The sequence below is a fragment of the Drosophila hydei genome, unplaced genomic scaffold (assembly GCF_003285905.1).
Source record: "Drosophila hydei strain 15085-1641.00,03,60 unplaced genomic scaffold, DhydRS2 tig00008119-arrow-pilon, whole genome shotgun sequence".
NCBI classification, from domain to species: Eukaryota; Metazoa; Arthropoda; class Insecta; order Diptera; family Drosophilidae; genus Drosophila; species Drosophila hydei.
In genome coordinates this window covers 274835-289200 of record NW_022045830.1, presented here as the reverse complement: position 1 = coordinate 289200, position 14366 = coordinate 274835, and the positions used below count along the sequence as shown (strand labels likewise).

Below are 14366 nucleotides of genomic sequence, written 5' to 3'. Positions count from 1 at the left end.
ATAGTACACTTTTAGTCGTTATTATTTGAAGCAAATTTCGTTTTTATTGCAAATATCAACTGAACCGTAACCTTAACTAACCGTTACTCTTATTTGTCTATAAATTTGTCACTGGGAATCTGGAAATGTAAGCTGATGCAGCACCGGCGATGTCCAGCCACAAAAAGCTACCTCTATTTCACTGGCGATTTGCAGGCAAAGCTTGTCCTGATAAGGAGCCGCTATCACCTGAAATCCAATAGGCATGCCACGCATACTCAGGCCCATGGTGACGTGCGTTGCCGGAAAACCCAACACATTAAAGAGCAGCAGACTGTCAATGCCCGTGATATTGAACAAGGAAGTATGAAAGTTCAGAGCAGTCGAGTGGAAGGTGGGCAGAAACAGAACGCCGCGATCCCCCAGCAATTCCTGTGTAGAAACAAAAACTTCTTAGATTATCCATCTTTTTCCCATATGATATCTGCTGTAGTTTACCGCTAGATACGTCTTGACCTTCTCAATTTCATCACGATACTGTTGCATTTTATTGCTGGCTATCAAGCCATTGAGACGCTGCATCAGCTCCAGAAATAACGCCTCCTTGGTAAACAGCGAATGGCCAATGATGCTGTTGAACATCTCCATGGCCAGGAGGCGCATGCTCGGCGGTCGATCGGCTTGCTGTGTTATAACGCTGGGCAAACCCTTCAGATCGACTAGAGCCACAATCGACATCTCATAAATGTTGTCCAAAAAACTAAAATCCAGCTGATAGAGTTGGCGGATTAACGGCATGTTGAATATGATATATATGATCATCAGTTGGACTTACTTGTGTCGACTCAATGCCCACCTTGGCGAAGCATTTCAGGGCACGCACAATGCACATTTTGATTTCATCATTTACGTACGGATGCGTCAAGCCGTTTATGCCCGGATAACCATAGGAGTAGTATATCTAAAGATGGGGATTATTTTAAAATAATAAAGTCGGGCATAGCCGACTGCGCAATACTCTCTGTTCACTAGGTTCGGTTGACTGCAAACTCTATGAATTTTAAATTTTCATTAAGGATACAAATTTTGGGGGGAGAGATGGTTGGAAAGTGACTTAAGCGCCCTCTAGTGTACATTCTATGAAAGTTTGAAAAAATCTTGACTTCGATCTATAATAAAACTATAACAAAACTAATATACCCCACTTCACTAGGCACTTTGAGCATTCAATTAAATGCTGACCAGAAACTCAAGCGGATATCAAAACGGACAAAGCTGATATACCCTTTATATGACTCAAACGAACAGAGCATATTTTTTTTAAGGCTATTTTCCTAACTAAGCTCAGCTAGATAGAAAGAGATAGCGCCCTCTACTGGCAGTAACTAGAGTCAACGCTGCTAGCCCGCAGTAAACCGCTGCCTCAGCCGTTGATACCCCGTTGCCTGTTGTTAACAGAGTATACATGTTTTGGAGACTTCATATCCTACTTTGAGTTCGTTGAGCGGCACCGGCTCATCCATTTTGAGCTTGTGCTTATTGTCGCCCGCCATAATCTCGAGCAGCAGCGGCATGTCGCTGGCGAAACGCGTAATGGGTCCCATTTGCAGATAATTGGGCAGGTTCTCGTCGGTCAGCGAGTAGGGAAAGTGGCCCTTGATCGAGGTGAGTCCGCCCGTCGGCTTGTGGCCATAGACGCCGCAAAACATGGCCGGCAGCCGTATGGAGCCGGCAATGTCCGAGCCAATGCCGAACACGGAGGCGCCGCTGGCATTCAAGGCGCATTCGCCGCCCGACGAGCCGCCCGTGGACAGTGTCAGATTGTGGGGATTCATGCAGCGGCCATTTGCCACCGTATTCGTCTCGAAGCTCATACAGAACTCGGGCGTGGCCGAGACGAGCAGCGGAATGGCGCCAGCAGCGCGCACCAGCTGCACAACCTCGCCGTCCTTGGGCGCTTTTAAGCCCTTGCGTATGACGCTGCCCACGGCATACGAAAGTCCTCCATGGGCAAAGACAGTGAAAATGAACAAGAAGCAGATGCGGAAGAGTTCAAGTGCCATGCTTACCCTTTAGCCCGCATGATTCCTTCACGGTGAAGGGTATGCCCAGCAGTGGATAGCGCGTGAAGAGCGCAACGCGATCGTAGTCTTTGGATGCCTCGGCAATCAGCTTGTCCGCGTGCCTGGCCTCCTCCAGGGCCTCGTCGAAACGGTCCTCGATGACCGCATTCAGCGACGGATTCACATCACGCACACGTGCAATATACAGGCTGACCAGCTGCTCAGAGGTGATCTGCATGGCAATACATTTGAATACATTCGATTACATAACTTGGTCTGTTTCGACATCACCTGTCCGCGTCGCAATTCCGTCGTCAGCTCCACAGCGGACTTCAGCAGCAGGCGATTCCGTATGGCTGGGAAATCGGGTTGCTTTCGGTAAATCATGTATTCCAAGAATCGATTGATCATCAGCGCCAGATAGGAGAGTATAAAGCCGAAAATACGTATAATTATCTCCATTTTCCAGTTTTTTTTCTTTCTGCTTTACTCCTGGTTGCTTTTTTTGCCTTTTCTGTTTCACAGGTCAACAGGTGAGCCTAATTGGTATGCGCTCTGATTGTACTTTGAGCTTCTTTGAGTATTCTAAGTTCTGTACGTTGCACTACCCACTGGGGAGGTCTACTGCTCGGCTCGGTGCTTCAACTTGAACTACGCGCAGCTGTGCCGCGGTAAACGAGTCTCGATTTAATTAGTTTCGGATAGTTCCAATTGAATTTGATTGTCAACTGTGTCTAGTGCTGGAAAATACTGGAATTTTGGATTAGCCTAGGGCTGGCTAGCGCCAAGCCATTTCTGATTGGCAAAGATAAATCTTAAATTCCATTAAAATTAATACAATTTATTTTTTTTTTTATATAAAATGTGAATTCATTTTATATAAAAAAAAGCTGTCTCAAAGTTGACATTTGGATTTCAGTTGATTTCAAATCTACAAACTTTAACTGTTGATAATCAAATTTATTATTGATGGTTTATTTAAATTATGTATTTTAAATTTTTTTAAGATTTTTTTTCAATATATATTATATAATCAAAAATATTTGCATGCCCTAAAACTTTCTCTTCACTGTTAGAGAGCTTAATTCAGAATTCTCGAAACAGCTGAGCGCGACAGGTGGATACCCTCTATTTTGTGCTGCGCTGCGCTTTCATTTACAGACTCAAAGCTCTTCTTGAAGCTTCTTAAAAATGTGCTTTGAATGACTTCAATGATTTTTAGGGCCAGAGCTTAAGTTGCTATATAAGGATTAGAGCAAAGGCATCTACAAAATATGAATTTGATATTCAGACTAAGCTGAATCTTGATATCTACAGCATTAATTAATCGATAGCTTTTTCTATAAAGAAATCGATAAAAAATATCAAACTGTGGCTCATTGACCGCAATTTCTCAAGGCATCACAAAGGACAGACTAAAGTTTGATATTTACATTTTATCGATTTCTTAAGTGAAAAAGCTATCGATTAATTAATGCTGTAGATATCAAGATTCTGCTTAGTCTGAATAGCAAATTCATCAGATGCCTTTGCCTTATATAGCAAGTTAAGCTCTGGCTCTAAAATCATTGAAGTCATTCAAAGCACATTGATTATAATATTAATAATAATATTAATAAACTACACACTCTTGTCCGTTCGAACAATATTGTTAAAGAACAGCCAATTTCTGGGACAAGGCTAAATGAATGCGATAATTCGTGTTGATAAAGAAGTTATCAGCATGATATATAAATTAAAGCAAAAAGCATATACACCTTATACTCCATAGCTGCAGGGTATAGTAAAATATATAAGATATAGGATACTTACATATAAGAAACTTTATCTGATAGACATCAGTTCGTGGAAGCAGCTATACTGCCTTGTTCATAAAAATAGTAGTGCTGCACTACACAAAATATGAGGCAAATTGAAACATACTCTGTCTGTTTAAAACTACAAATTTAATTACTTTTGTTTAGAATAGAATGCATTGGATAGAATTACTCAAAATAGTTGATATTTTCTGTCAGAATTAATTTGTGTTTGACGATTTAAGAGAGCTGAAAATCGGCTGTTCATAGAAATAGTAGTGTATGCTATATGTTATAAATCTTAAGTGCTTCTGTTTTTGACATAAATATTTTATTTATTAAATGTTGTAGTTATTGTAACACGTTTTACTTAAATGCTAAAAACAAACGGAAGTTAGTCGTATTAACTAATCAATAAGTTCATAAAAAGTTTAACGAATAACAGTTCAATTTAAAGAAAATATCAAACAAATCAGGCAACATGGCATCGAATGAAACAAAAAAAAAAAAGAAAAAAAAAAAAAAAATATATATATATATATATATATATAACATATATATAGAGAGATAAGGACATAACTGTTTAATTATAAATACGTATGATTTAAGTGTAACAAAGTCAACTTATTTAGGCAGCTCGGCATAGACGCGAAATTCATATCATATCATATCATATCATATCATATCGTATCATATTATATATTATATATAACTGGTATACACTTATAATACAAATATTATTAGATATATAACTAGGCATATATGTATGTGTGCAGAGCAATGGCTGCTGTAGTTGTCGGTTCCCGATATACTCAAATTCAAATTGACATTTATACACGGATATGATATAGGTAGAGGTATATATATATATATATGTATATATATACCACAATATACGAGCAATTGCATATGTATAGCTATATTTGTTAGTTACTTTTTTACATCAATATTTCTTTATTTGTTGGTTAATAATTGTTGTTGTTGTTGTTGTGTTTGTTGAACATTCAGTTGGGTTTTACGGCGTTTCTCTCTGTATTGACGCACAGTTTGGGATATATATATATGTGAGTATACATATATATAGCTGTATCTGTGGTATGATTAATGAAAAAATAGTGCTTCTGTTGGGATATGTTATGTGTCTGTTGATCGGTATTATAGTCATTAGAATTAAAATTAATAATTATATTACGTTTGGCTTTTATTATTATTAGCATTAGTATTGGCATTATAATTGTGTTTTGTTTAGGTTTTTATTAGTATTTTTTAATTATTATTTTATTATTATCATTGGTATTAGCATTATCATTATCATTAGTATTATCATTGCTATTAGCATTATCATTATTATTAGCAGTATCATGCTCATTAGTATTATCATTGTCATTTTCATTATGTTTGTATTATTATTATCATTATCATTAACATTATCATTATCATTATCATTATCATTATCATTATCATTATCATTATCATTATCATTATCATTATCATTATCATTATCATTATCATTATCATTATCATTATCATTATCATTATCATTATCATTATCATTATCATTATCATTATCATTATCATTATCATTATCATTATCATTATCATTATCATTATCATTATCATTATCATTATCATTATCATTATCATTATCATTATCATTATCATTATCATTATCATTATCATTATCATTATCATTATCATTATCATTATCATTATCATTATCAGTATCATTATCATTATCATTATCATTATCATTATCATTATCATTATCATTATCATTATCATTATCATTATCATTATCATTATCATTATCATTATCATTATCATTATCATTATCATTATCATTATCATTATCATTATCATTATCATTATCATTATCATTATCATTCTCATTATTATTATTATCTTTAGCATTATCATTATCATTCGTATTAGTATTAGTTTGAGTATTAGTATTAGCATTGGTATTACTATTATTTGTTAATTTGTGTAGCCGCATATAATAATTAATATATATGCAATATATATATATGTATAAACTAATCACCTTAGGGTGGATAGTTTTTCTTTTGTTTTTTATATAAATATTAATTTATTTATTGTCTAAAACATTTGCCTCAACTCCACTACATTTCCACTCTAATAGCAACTAATCGCTAAACAAATAGTTCCATTCACTAACTAACACACACCTTTGGCTGCTTAAAATACAAATACCGGAACGAATTTTGAATTCGAGTGGCGTCCGGGCGGGATCCATGGCTTTGGCGGAGCATTTGTCATCCATCTGGAGCTGAATTAAAACGTGAACACAACATGCCGCGGGGCTCTCGGGAATGCTGTGTCGTCGGTAGCAAATGCAATGCCAGAGCCGGATCCAGCTGCTATCATCTTCTTCTGCTTCTTCTTCTTCTAAATTTTCACAAAATTCAAACTAAACTCAATCTGATCTGGATGCGCTTAGGTCATGTGCAGATCACCCTTGAGGATGCGCATGAACGTCTTCTTGAACTGCTGATTGGCCAGGGCGTAGCAGAAGGGATTCATTGGACTATTGGCATAGCACAGGAAGTACGAGAACATATACAGGTGCTCGTTGGTGCACGGCGGATTGCGGCAGAAGCCCTCGACCAGGGCCAGCACATGATACGGCGTCCAGCAGGCCACGAAGCAGCCCAAGATGAAGGAGATGGTGCGGAACGCTTTGCGTGCACGATTCTCGGACTTGGACTTCTGCCGGCTGCCACCGATGCCCATGACCAGGGGCAGAGCCTTCTTGCTTTTGAAGTGTTTGCCAATGGAGTGCATGAAATGCCGTTTGCTGGAGCTGCGTCGCGACACGCCGCCCTCGTCCAAATCTTTAGCATCCTTTAGAATGCCGCCGGCAGCACCTGCCGAGCTGCTGGTGGTGCCCGATGTGGAGGGCATCTTGTTGGTGTTCGTCTCAGATGCCTCGCGCTCATCAATGCGCTCCAGCTGAACAGCTGCGGGCGCTGGCATCGGTGCTGCAACAGGCGTCTTTGCAGCAGCTGCTGCTGCGGCAACATTGCCCGGTGCTGGAGTGGGCTTCAGTGGCGGCGGCATCGGTGAATAGAGTACGGCATCCTTGCTGCTTGTCTCCATGGGACTGGAGGCACGTCGATGCGGACACTCCGCCTGGACGCGATCATTGCCGCCGGGCACGTCCAGCAGGCAAATGGCCTCGATGCAGCTCTCGCGTCGCACCTTGGCAAAGTCCTCGATGCCTGTGTATGAGACGAGAAGACGTGTTTCAATGGCTACCTGCTCCTGGGACTGGGATTGGCTGTCCGTCGCATGCTGTTGCTGCTGGCTGGAAACGGTGGGGGAGCTTTGGACCTGTTTGCGTGCGGGTGGCGGTGGTGGAATGGCACTGCGCTTTGCTGAGGAAACGGACGTGGGTCGTGCGGAACGCGAAGCACTGTGGGAGCAGCTAACACTGTCATTCGTGGCCAGCATGGCCGAGCTCTCGTCCATGTAGCGTAGATCAGAGTTGTTGGTCAGCAGATCGTAGGTCATGACCAGTTCGCTGTTGCCGGAGCTGTTGCCAAACGGACGATCCGAGTAATCGGATAGGGGCGTGGGGCACTGGAAGGCCTCCGGCGGCGGCAAGATGGCCTGCACCAGGCACTGTTGCACCTGGTCGCACGGCACCTCGATGGGGGCCAAATCCACGGGTGAGAGCGGGTCTTGGTCATTGGCTGGATTGGAGGTTTGATGGATATCAATGAGGCGTTCATGCTCGGCTATCTGGGACAGAGTGGAGCAGGAGGTGCGCTTGGGTCGCTCAAGCAGCGCATGCGCCTGATAATGCCCCATGCCCACCTCCTCCTTGCTCTGGGCACGCTGCAAGCTCGTTTGGTGTGTCAGGTGCTGATGGTGTGGCGATCGGGCGCCCATGGAATGCATTGCCTCAATCGACTTGGAGTTGGTGGTGCTCAGTTGCAAGTTACCTTTGCTGCGTGTCGCCAACAGCGCCGCCTGCGCCCCAAACACCAGGCCAATGGACGAACGCTTGCGCATATTGTTCAGCTTCTGTTGATTGAGCAGCTGCTGCGTCTGATTGACCGAGGACTCTTCATCCGAATCGAAGGCAGGACTGCTCGACCGTTCGCTCTTCTCGGCCTCGGCTGCTGCACGCTTGGACTCCTCAATTTTCGCCTCAGATGCGCGTCGCTGTTCCGGCGTCAGCTTCTCTAGCGATACGGATTCGCTGACCTGCGCCAGCGGATTGGCCTGACCCGAGCCACTGAGACGCTTGACAGTCGTCGTGCAGCTGCCGCCATCCAGGTCAGCCAGCTGCACCTTGGTCTTCAGTATCTTCTCCTCGATCACACCAATGCCAGCCGCATGGCCCGCCATGCCAGACATGGCGCCAGCGCTGAGTGCCACCATCGACTGCATCTTGCGCTGTTTGGCCTCGCTGCGCTTCTGCATGTCGTAGGCGGTCTTATAGATGCCCGCATACAGCACGAACAGCACAATCAATGTGGTCCAGTAGTAGCCAATGATCAGGGCCGTATTGAAAACGGGATCTTTGAGAAACTGCACGGCGCACTGGCCCGGCAACAGGTCGCGTTTGCCCGTAAAATGCTCCCAGCCAAAGATCGAGATGAAGAACAGCAGCGTGGGTATAATCCAGGTGATGGAGACCATATAAATGACCCGAGTACGCGTCCGCCAACTGCGATACTTGGCCGCAATCTTCACCGAACAGAAGCGATCGATGGTGATCAACAAGACGGTGTACTGGGAGACCAGACAGACGGTATAGTCCACAGAGAGCCACAAGTCGCAAAGCAAAGGACCCAGATCCCAATAGCCCTTCAGTACATATATGGTGTAGAAGGGCATGGAAACGGTGCCTATGCGTGGGAGAGAGAGAGGGAGAGAGAGAGAGAGATCAGTACTTAAGTCTGTTACTAAGTCAATCAGTAATCAATCGATTTATGAATGAATGGGCAGTTAATCCATCAATCGGTCAATCAATCAATCAATCAATCAATCAACTGCGCATGCAGTTAGTTGGTTAATCAGTAAGCCACAATCAGTCAGATCTTGAGCCAGTTACTATGTCAGTAATCAATCATTCCATTAATAAATGATCAGTCAATCAATCAATCAATCAGTTGCGTATACAATTTGTTGGTCAATCAATAAAACAATCATCTCTTAAGTCAGTAATCAATCAATCCATGAATGATTGATCAGTCAGTCAATCAATCAATCAATCCATCAATCAATTAATCAATTAATTGCGGATGAAGTCAGTTGATCAATCAATTAAACACAATCAATCAATCAGCTTTTAAGTCAGTAATCAATCAATCCATGAATGAATGATCAGTCAATCAATCAATCAATCAATTAATTGCGGATGCAGTTAGTTGATCAATCAGTTAAGGACAATCAATCAATCAGCTCTTAATTGAGTTTGTAAGTCAATCAATAATCAATTAATACATGAATGATCAGTCAATCAATCAATCAATGAATTGCGGATGCAGTTGTTTGTGCAATTAGTTAAACAGTCAGTTACTAAGTCAATCAGTAGTCAGTCAGTCTGACGTGAATGATCAGTCATTCAATCAATTCATTAGTTAAAGATGCAGTCGATCAATCAGTCAATCACTTAACATAGTAAATCAGTAATCGAATAGAAAAACAATGACTCTGTAAGCCACTTAAACCACGAATCAGCCTATCAATCAATCAGCATATCAATCAAGCTCTCCATCAGTTGGTTAGTTGCTTAGTCAGTCAGTCTGTTCCTAAGTCAACAAAAGTCTGTTACTCAGCAATCGAGTCGCCTAATCACTGGAACTGAATCTCCCAATGAAGCAGTCACGCAAACTGTCGAATAATCAGTTAATCATAGATCATTAGTCAGTTACTCAGTTAGTCGCCTAATCTGTTCGTCAATCTGATATAGTTTTAATTCAAATAGATAATCGTGTGTTCAGGTCTCCACGTACCTATCAACATATCCGTTGCGGCCAGTGAGGCTATAAAGTAGTTGCTGGGCTGGCGTATATTCCGATCGACAATGAAGGCTAGCAGCACGAGAATGTTGCCGCCCACCGTCAGAATGATGCACAGAAACAAACACAGCGCAATGGCAATTGTCTGCCAGGTTTCGAAGGGAGGCAACACCAATGCCGGCCCGCTGTCCTCCACGGGCGTGGCACTTGTCTCCGTCGAGCTGTTCCTGCCGAAGTTCGTCAAGTTGGCGCCGAAATTGCGATACCATTGGAACTGCTCATTGGGCGACCAGGCATTAAAGTCCGTTATTTCACCATAGATCTTGGCCGCCTCCAACAAGCGCTTGCACTCCGTGTGCTCAACAACGCGATTGTAGAGACCACGGCAGAGGTTCTCACGCTCCTTACGGACGCGCCTAAGGGAATGCAAGTTGATGATAAAGACATGACTTGAATTTGATTGATTATGTATATTTCACTATTAAATTAAATACTAAGAAAATATCCATCTATGAATAATTTGAAAATAGGATTTCAGCCTATAATAACTTTGTTCAATTGTATATAACACTTAGAGGTAGATATGATCGACCCTATAAATCCCTGATCAGACTCAACAGCCTTGTCAATGTAGCTTTAGTCTTATCTAAACAAAATCCTTATGCATGGCCTTTATAAGCCTGGAACCTATACGAGCTAAAAGTGTTTCTCATAAGATCAAGTCTGACTGAATTGCTCAAAACCTTTTTTTTTTTATAAAATCTCAATCGATCTCTTAAGCAACTACTGCATGTTTAAAAAGCTATAGCTAGCAGATTTGGCATGACTATTATTTATAGCCAGATTTGAGTATATACACCAATGTTTTTCAATAATCATATTTTATATAGTTTCGGAAAATGCTTATATATTACGTGACATCTGGAGTGCGTTTTATTTACGTTCTGCATTAATGTAAAATATTTTCTATATCTTTCGAGCTATAGTACTACAATTTGTTTCTATTAGACTCTATTTTATATTTATTTAAATAAAATAAAATAATAATAATAATAAAAAAAAATTGACCAAAAAAAGGTTCAGCAATAATTTAATTTTTACTTAATTAAATTTTAATGTTTAATTTTAATTTATTTCAATATTTTCTAAGTATATCTTAGGCACTTTTAAACAAAATTAGTGGTATAAGACGCCATCATTTTTGGTCAGCTTAACAACATTTAAAATTTGCATTCAATTGTTAAGATATTTCATTTGAAAATATATTAAAATAGTGGGCTCAATGAAGGTACTATATGATGATGTATATAGCTTGAATACATTTTAGACAGCAGAAATGCAGGGGGCTTTAGGTAATCGTTAGTCGAGCACTCTTAATTATTTTAAAATAAAAAAAAATAATAATAATAATTTAAATATATAAATATAAATTAATATTAAAATATAATGATTTCTACAGTCGACTTACCACTCAGTTATCCAGTTGGACTTAATGCTGTATATGGACTCGCTTCTGTTCGCAGCATCCAAGCCAGCAAGATCGTCATCGCTGCTATTGAAGCCAGCTGATTTGGCCAGAGAACGCATTTTGATTGGTTTCCAAAGCTGCTGCTAATGATTTTTTGCCAATTTTCCGTTGCTGTTGTTGTTGTTCTTGTTGTTGTTGCTGTTGTTGAACCTTGCTCCTACGTTAATATGCCAAACAATTTTTCTTTGTGGTTTCCAACTGTCCCAACTACTCGAGATTGGCCATCGTTGTGGCTGACTTCTGTGTGCTTGGCCCAGTCTCTTGGCAGTTGGTGCGCAGCATCTGAGAGGGGGAAAACAGCAAAGAGCAGAAACGAAAGCAACTGAGTGAGAGAGGTGCAACAACAATAATAACAAAATCATTTGAAGGAGCTGCTAGGCATTTGCAACAGTTGCCGTCTCGGCATTTGCTTCCGCCAAGCTTAAACTAATTTTGTGGCCCATAACTGGCAAACACGGCAGTAGCTGCTGGCCAAATACCGAGAACTACGTCGGCAATGAATCCAATTTCGAAGGCAACATTTGCATCCTGTTGCTGTCCTTGGCGCTCATTATGTTGTGGCACGATTTATGCCGACTATGCCACTTGATTTTGAAGTAGTCTACGCTAGACTCTGCTCTGCTCTGTTCTGTTCTGTTTTTTTTTTTTTGCACTTTGCCCCCTTCCATTCTCTTAACGCTATTTATTATTTAAAACTAAGTATTTTCATAGAAAAACTTTGTCCAGCCGTTGCTGAGTGCAGACTGTTGCATTTGTTGCTGCCGCTGCCGATGCCGCTGCCGATGCCAAGGACTACAAATTGCAACATCAAATTGAGTTAGTCAAGTTTTCAAATATAATTTTCAACAAATCGATAAGTTTGTCTTGGCAAATTCTTCAACAACTCAATTGAGTTACGCATGCACAAACTTGCAGACCATCGACATGCATAGCTCTGTCTGTGTGTGTCTTTGAGAGTCCTGTTTGTTTGGTGTTGCTTTGACTTATTATGGCCTGTTAATTGACTGGAAATTCAATTACTTAAGTCAATTTCGAGTAGCTCATCCTTCGCTTCTGCACTTTGTGGCATGTTTATTTGATCCTTTTGCCGCATGTCAACTAGGTGTCTGACCAATCGCCCTTTCAATCATTGAGAATTTGCGGATTTTTTTGCACCTCAATCAAGCTGAAAACCCAATTTCTATGCTAATTGACTGCTTTGAAAAGAGAAGCTCCGACTCCGTCTCGTTTGTCAGCTGCATCAAAATTCTGGCTACAACATTGAAATGGGTCAAAGCTCTTGCCTTCAGAGAATCACAAACGCCTTCGTGTCCGACTTAAGATTTGGACATTTACAATTTGTGCGCCCCAAATGCTTTCAAAATATATATAAAAAAAAAAAACAAATTTTTTTATTTTGTGCAAATGTGCAAAAGGTAGAAGACTTAAGCTCTTTAAAACATGCTTAGACCATGATAGGCACGTATTTCACCTGTACTTGAAATCAAAACTTTCTTTAAATTTCTTTAAGTTAAGCATTTAGACTTTGATTTCTATAATTTAAATAGCCTTAAGCAACGTTTTAACAATTTCAACAAATATTAATAATATCGATATATATCGATTTTGATGTAGAAATCAAATATGTATATATAAGCGACAAGACGTAAAGAAGGCGTCATTTAAATAAGCTTTTCTTCCAATTTCGTTGATTTTTCATAATACCGATATATATCGATTTTGCTTTTAATCAAAAAATGTCAAAATGTTGACGAAAGTTGACTAGCGTTGAGTTAAAAATCAAATTTTAACAGATGCAAAGAGCGCGAACAGTATTAAGGCTAGATAAGCGCTTAGTTCGCGGTATCTTTTAGTCGGATACTTTCAAAGACTACTCAAATTTGCTTACTGAACATATTATTATTGACATTTACTTTAATGTCGAGTTAAAGCTAAATGCTTCAGTTCTCGATTGCTAAACATAAAGTAATCATTAAAAAATATTTATGAAATCCCTTGCTCAAACAACTTTTTGTGCAATTTCTTTCTTAAATTCAGTTCCTCAGTTTTGCTCACAGCTCTAATACTAGCATAACCCATTTTAGATACATAAAATGACAGCGACAAAGACAAGAAAGTGAAGCGGGCAGCTCTTTACGTTAGTCTTGTCAAGGTAATGCGTTTAATCCCTGCCATTCAATAGTCACAAGTGCCGCATAGCCAGCTACCTGTGCGAAGGAAACACCTTGACGGCTGGCCTGGCCTTGCGGTTTTGCGCGCTGGCCCTGCAAATTAACCGCAAGCGGATCTTCAGGCAGTCCAAAAGGCATTGCATACCCCAAGTAGTAAGCGCTTTAAGAACTTTAATGAAATCGGTTTATCCAGACAGCTGAGCTCAGCTTATAAAGCTACTGATGTGACTTCTGTGTGCCTCAATTAAACAGCATTATATGACAGTTCTGATAGACTGTGAGTGCGAGCAAAGCATATTTGCTAGATATAACAGCAAAACGCTAGAAAGCTTATATTAAAAATAAAAAAAGAGATTTGAGTAGTAAAAGCCTACGTATACCCTATAAGCCAGCAAGCCATTTATATTACCTTGACCAGTATTTTTCAGGTCTTCTTAAACTTTGATTTCGTTTACCTTCGTGTGGGCTTAGTTGTCAGTCAATTAGATATTCAATTAGTCAATCACAGTTACTCAGTGAGTCAATCAATCAGATATTCAATAAGTCAATCAGTCATTCAATCTTTCAGTGAAACAGTCATGCAGTCATTAGTCAGTCAATAAGCTAATCAATCAGTCAGTTAGTCAATCACTGAGCTTGTCAGCTGACCAGAGGCAGATAATCACTCTGTTAGCCAGTCTGTCAGTCAGCTGGGGAGTCAGATAATCAATCAGTCAGTCAGTCAAATATTCAATCAGACAGTCAATCAGTCAACGTTAGTCAGCTAAAGTTAGTCAGACAGATTCTGTAAATCAGTTTAACAGTGCTTCAATCAGTAAATCTATCACTGACTT

General features: G+C 40.1%; 2 protein-coding genes across 2 annotated transcripts in view; both read right to left on the bottom strand.

Moving 5' to 3' along the window:
* Nucleotides 1-18: 18 nt before the first annotated feature.
* On the bottom strand, nucleotides 19-2883 carry LOC111605451 (fatty-acid amide hydrolase 2-B). The gene is made up of 6 exons (XM_023323967.2): nucleotides 2334-2883; nucleotides 2049-2274; nucleotides 1470-1981; nucleotides 815-940; nucleotides 478-750; nucleotides 19-411 (listed from the first exon to the last, which is right to left on the bottom strand). Exons 1-6 carry the CDS (start codon nucleotides 2502-2504, stop codon nucleotides 109-111), a joined length of 1611 nt encoding a protein of 536 aa, XP_023179735.2. The 5' UTR covers nucleotides 2505-2883; the 3' UTR covers nucleotides 19-108.
* Nucleotides 2884-6030: 3147 nt separating this feature from the next.
* The window catches only part of LOC111605439 (probable muscarinic acetylcholine receptor gar-1), a 36172-nt gene continuing 27836 nt past the window's right edge, over nucleotides 6031-14366 (bottom strand). The window contains exons 2-4 of the mRNA XM_023323954.2: nucleotides 11303-11644; nucleotides 9829-10250; nucleotides 6031-8718 (exon numbers count right to left, since the gene is read on the bottom strand). Coding sequence (XP_023179722.2) covers nucleotides 6296-8718; nucleotides 9829-10250; nucleotides 11303-11421 — 2964 coding nt within the window. The 5' untranslated portion in view covers nucleotides 11422-11644 and the 3' untranslated portion in view covers nucleotides 6031-6295. The remainder of the gene's footprint in view (nucleotides 8719-9828; nucleotides 10251-11302; nucleotides 11645-14366) is intronic.

Coding starts and splice junctions, on each gene's coding strand:
- LOC111605451 (XM_023323967.2), bottom strand. CDS start 2,504: ATGGAGATAATTATACGTATTTTCGGCTTTATACTCTCCTATCTGGCG. Junction 941..1,469: donor TGCCGCTCAACGAACTCAAA/GTAGGATATGAA, acceptor CCCCATCTTTAG/ATATACTACTCCTATGGTTA. Junction 751..814: donor TGGGCATTGAGTCGACACAA/GTAAGTCCAACT, acceptor CAACTCTATCAG/CTGGATTTTAGTTTTTTGGA.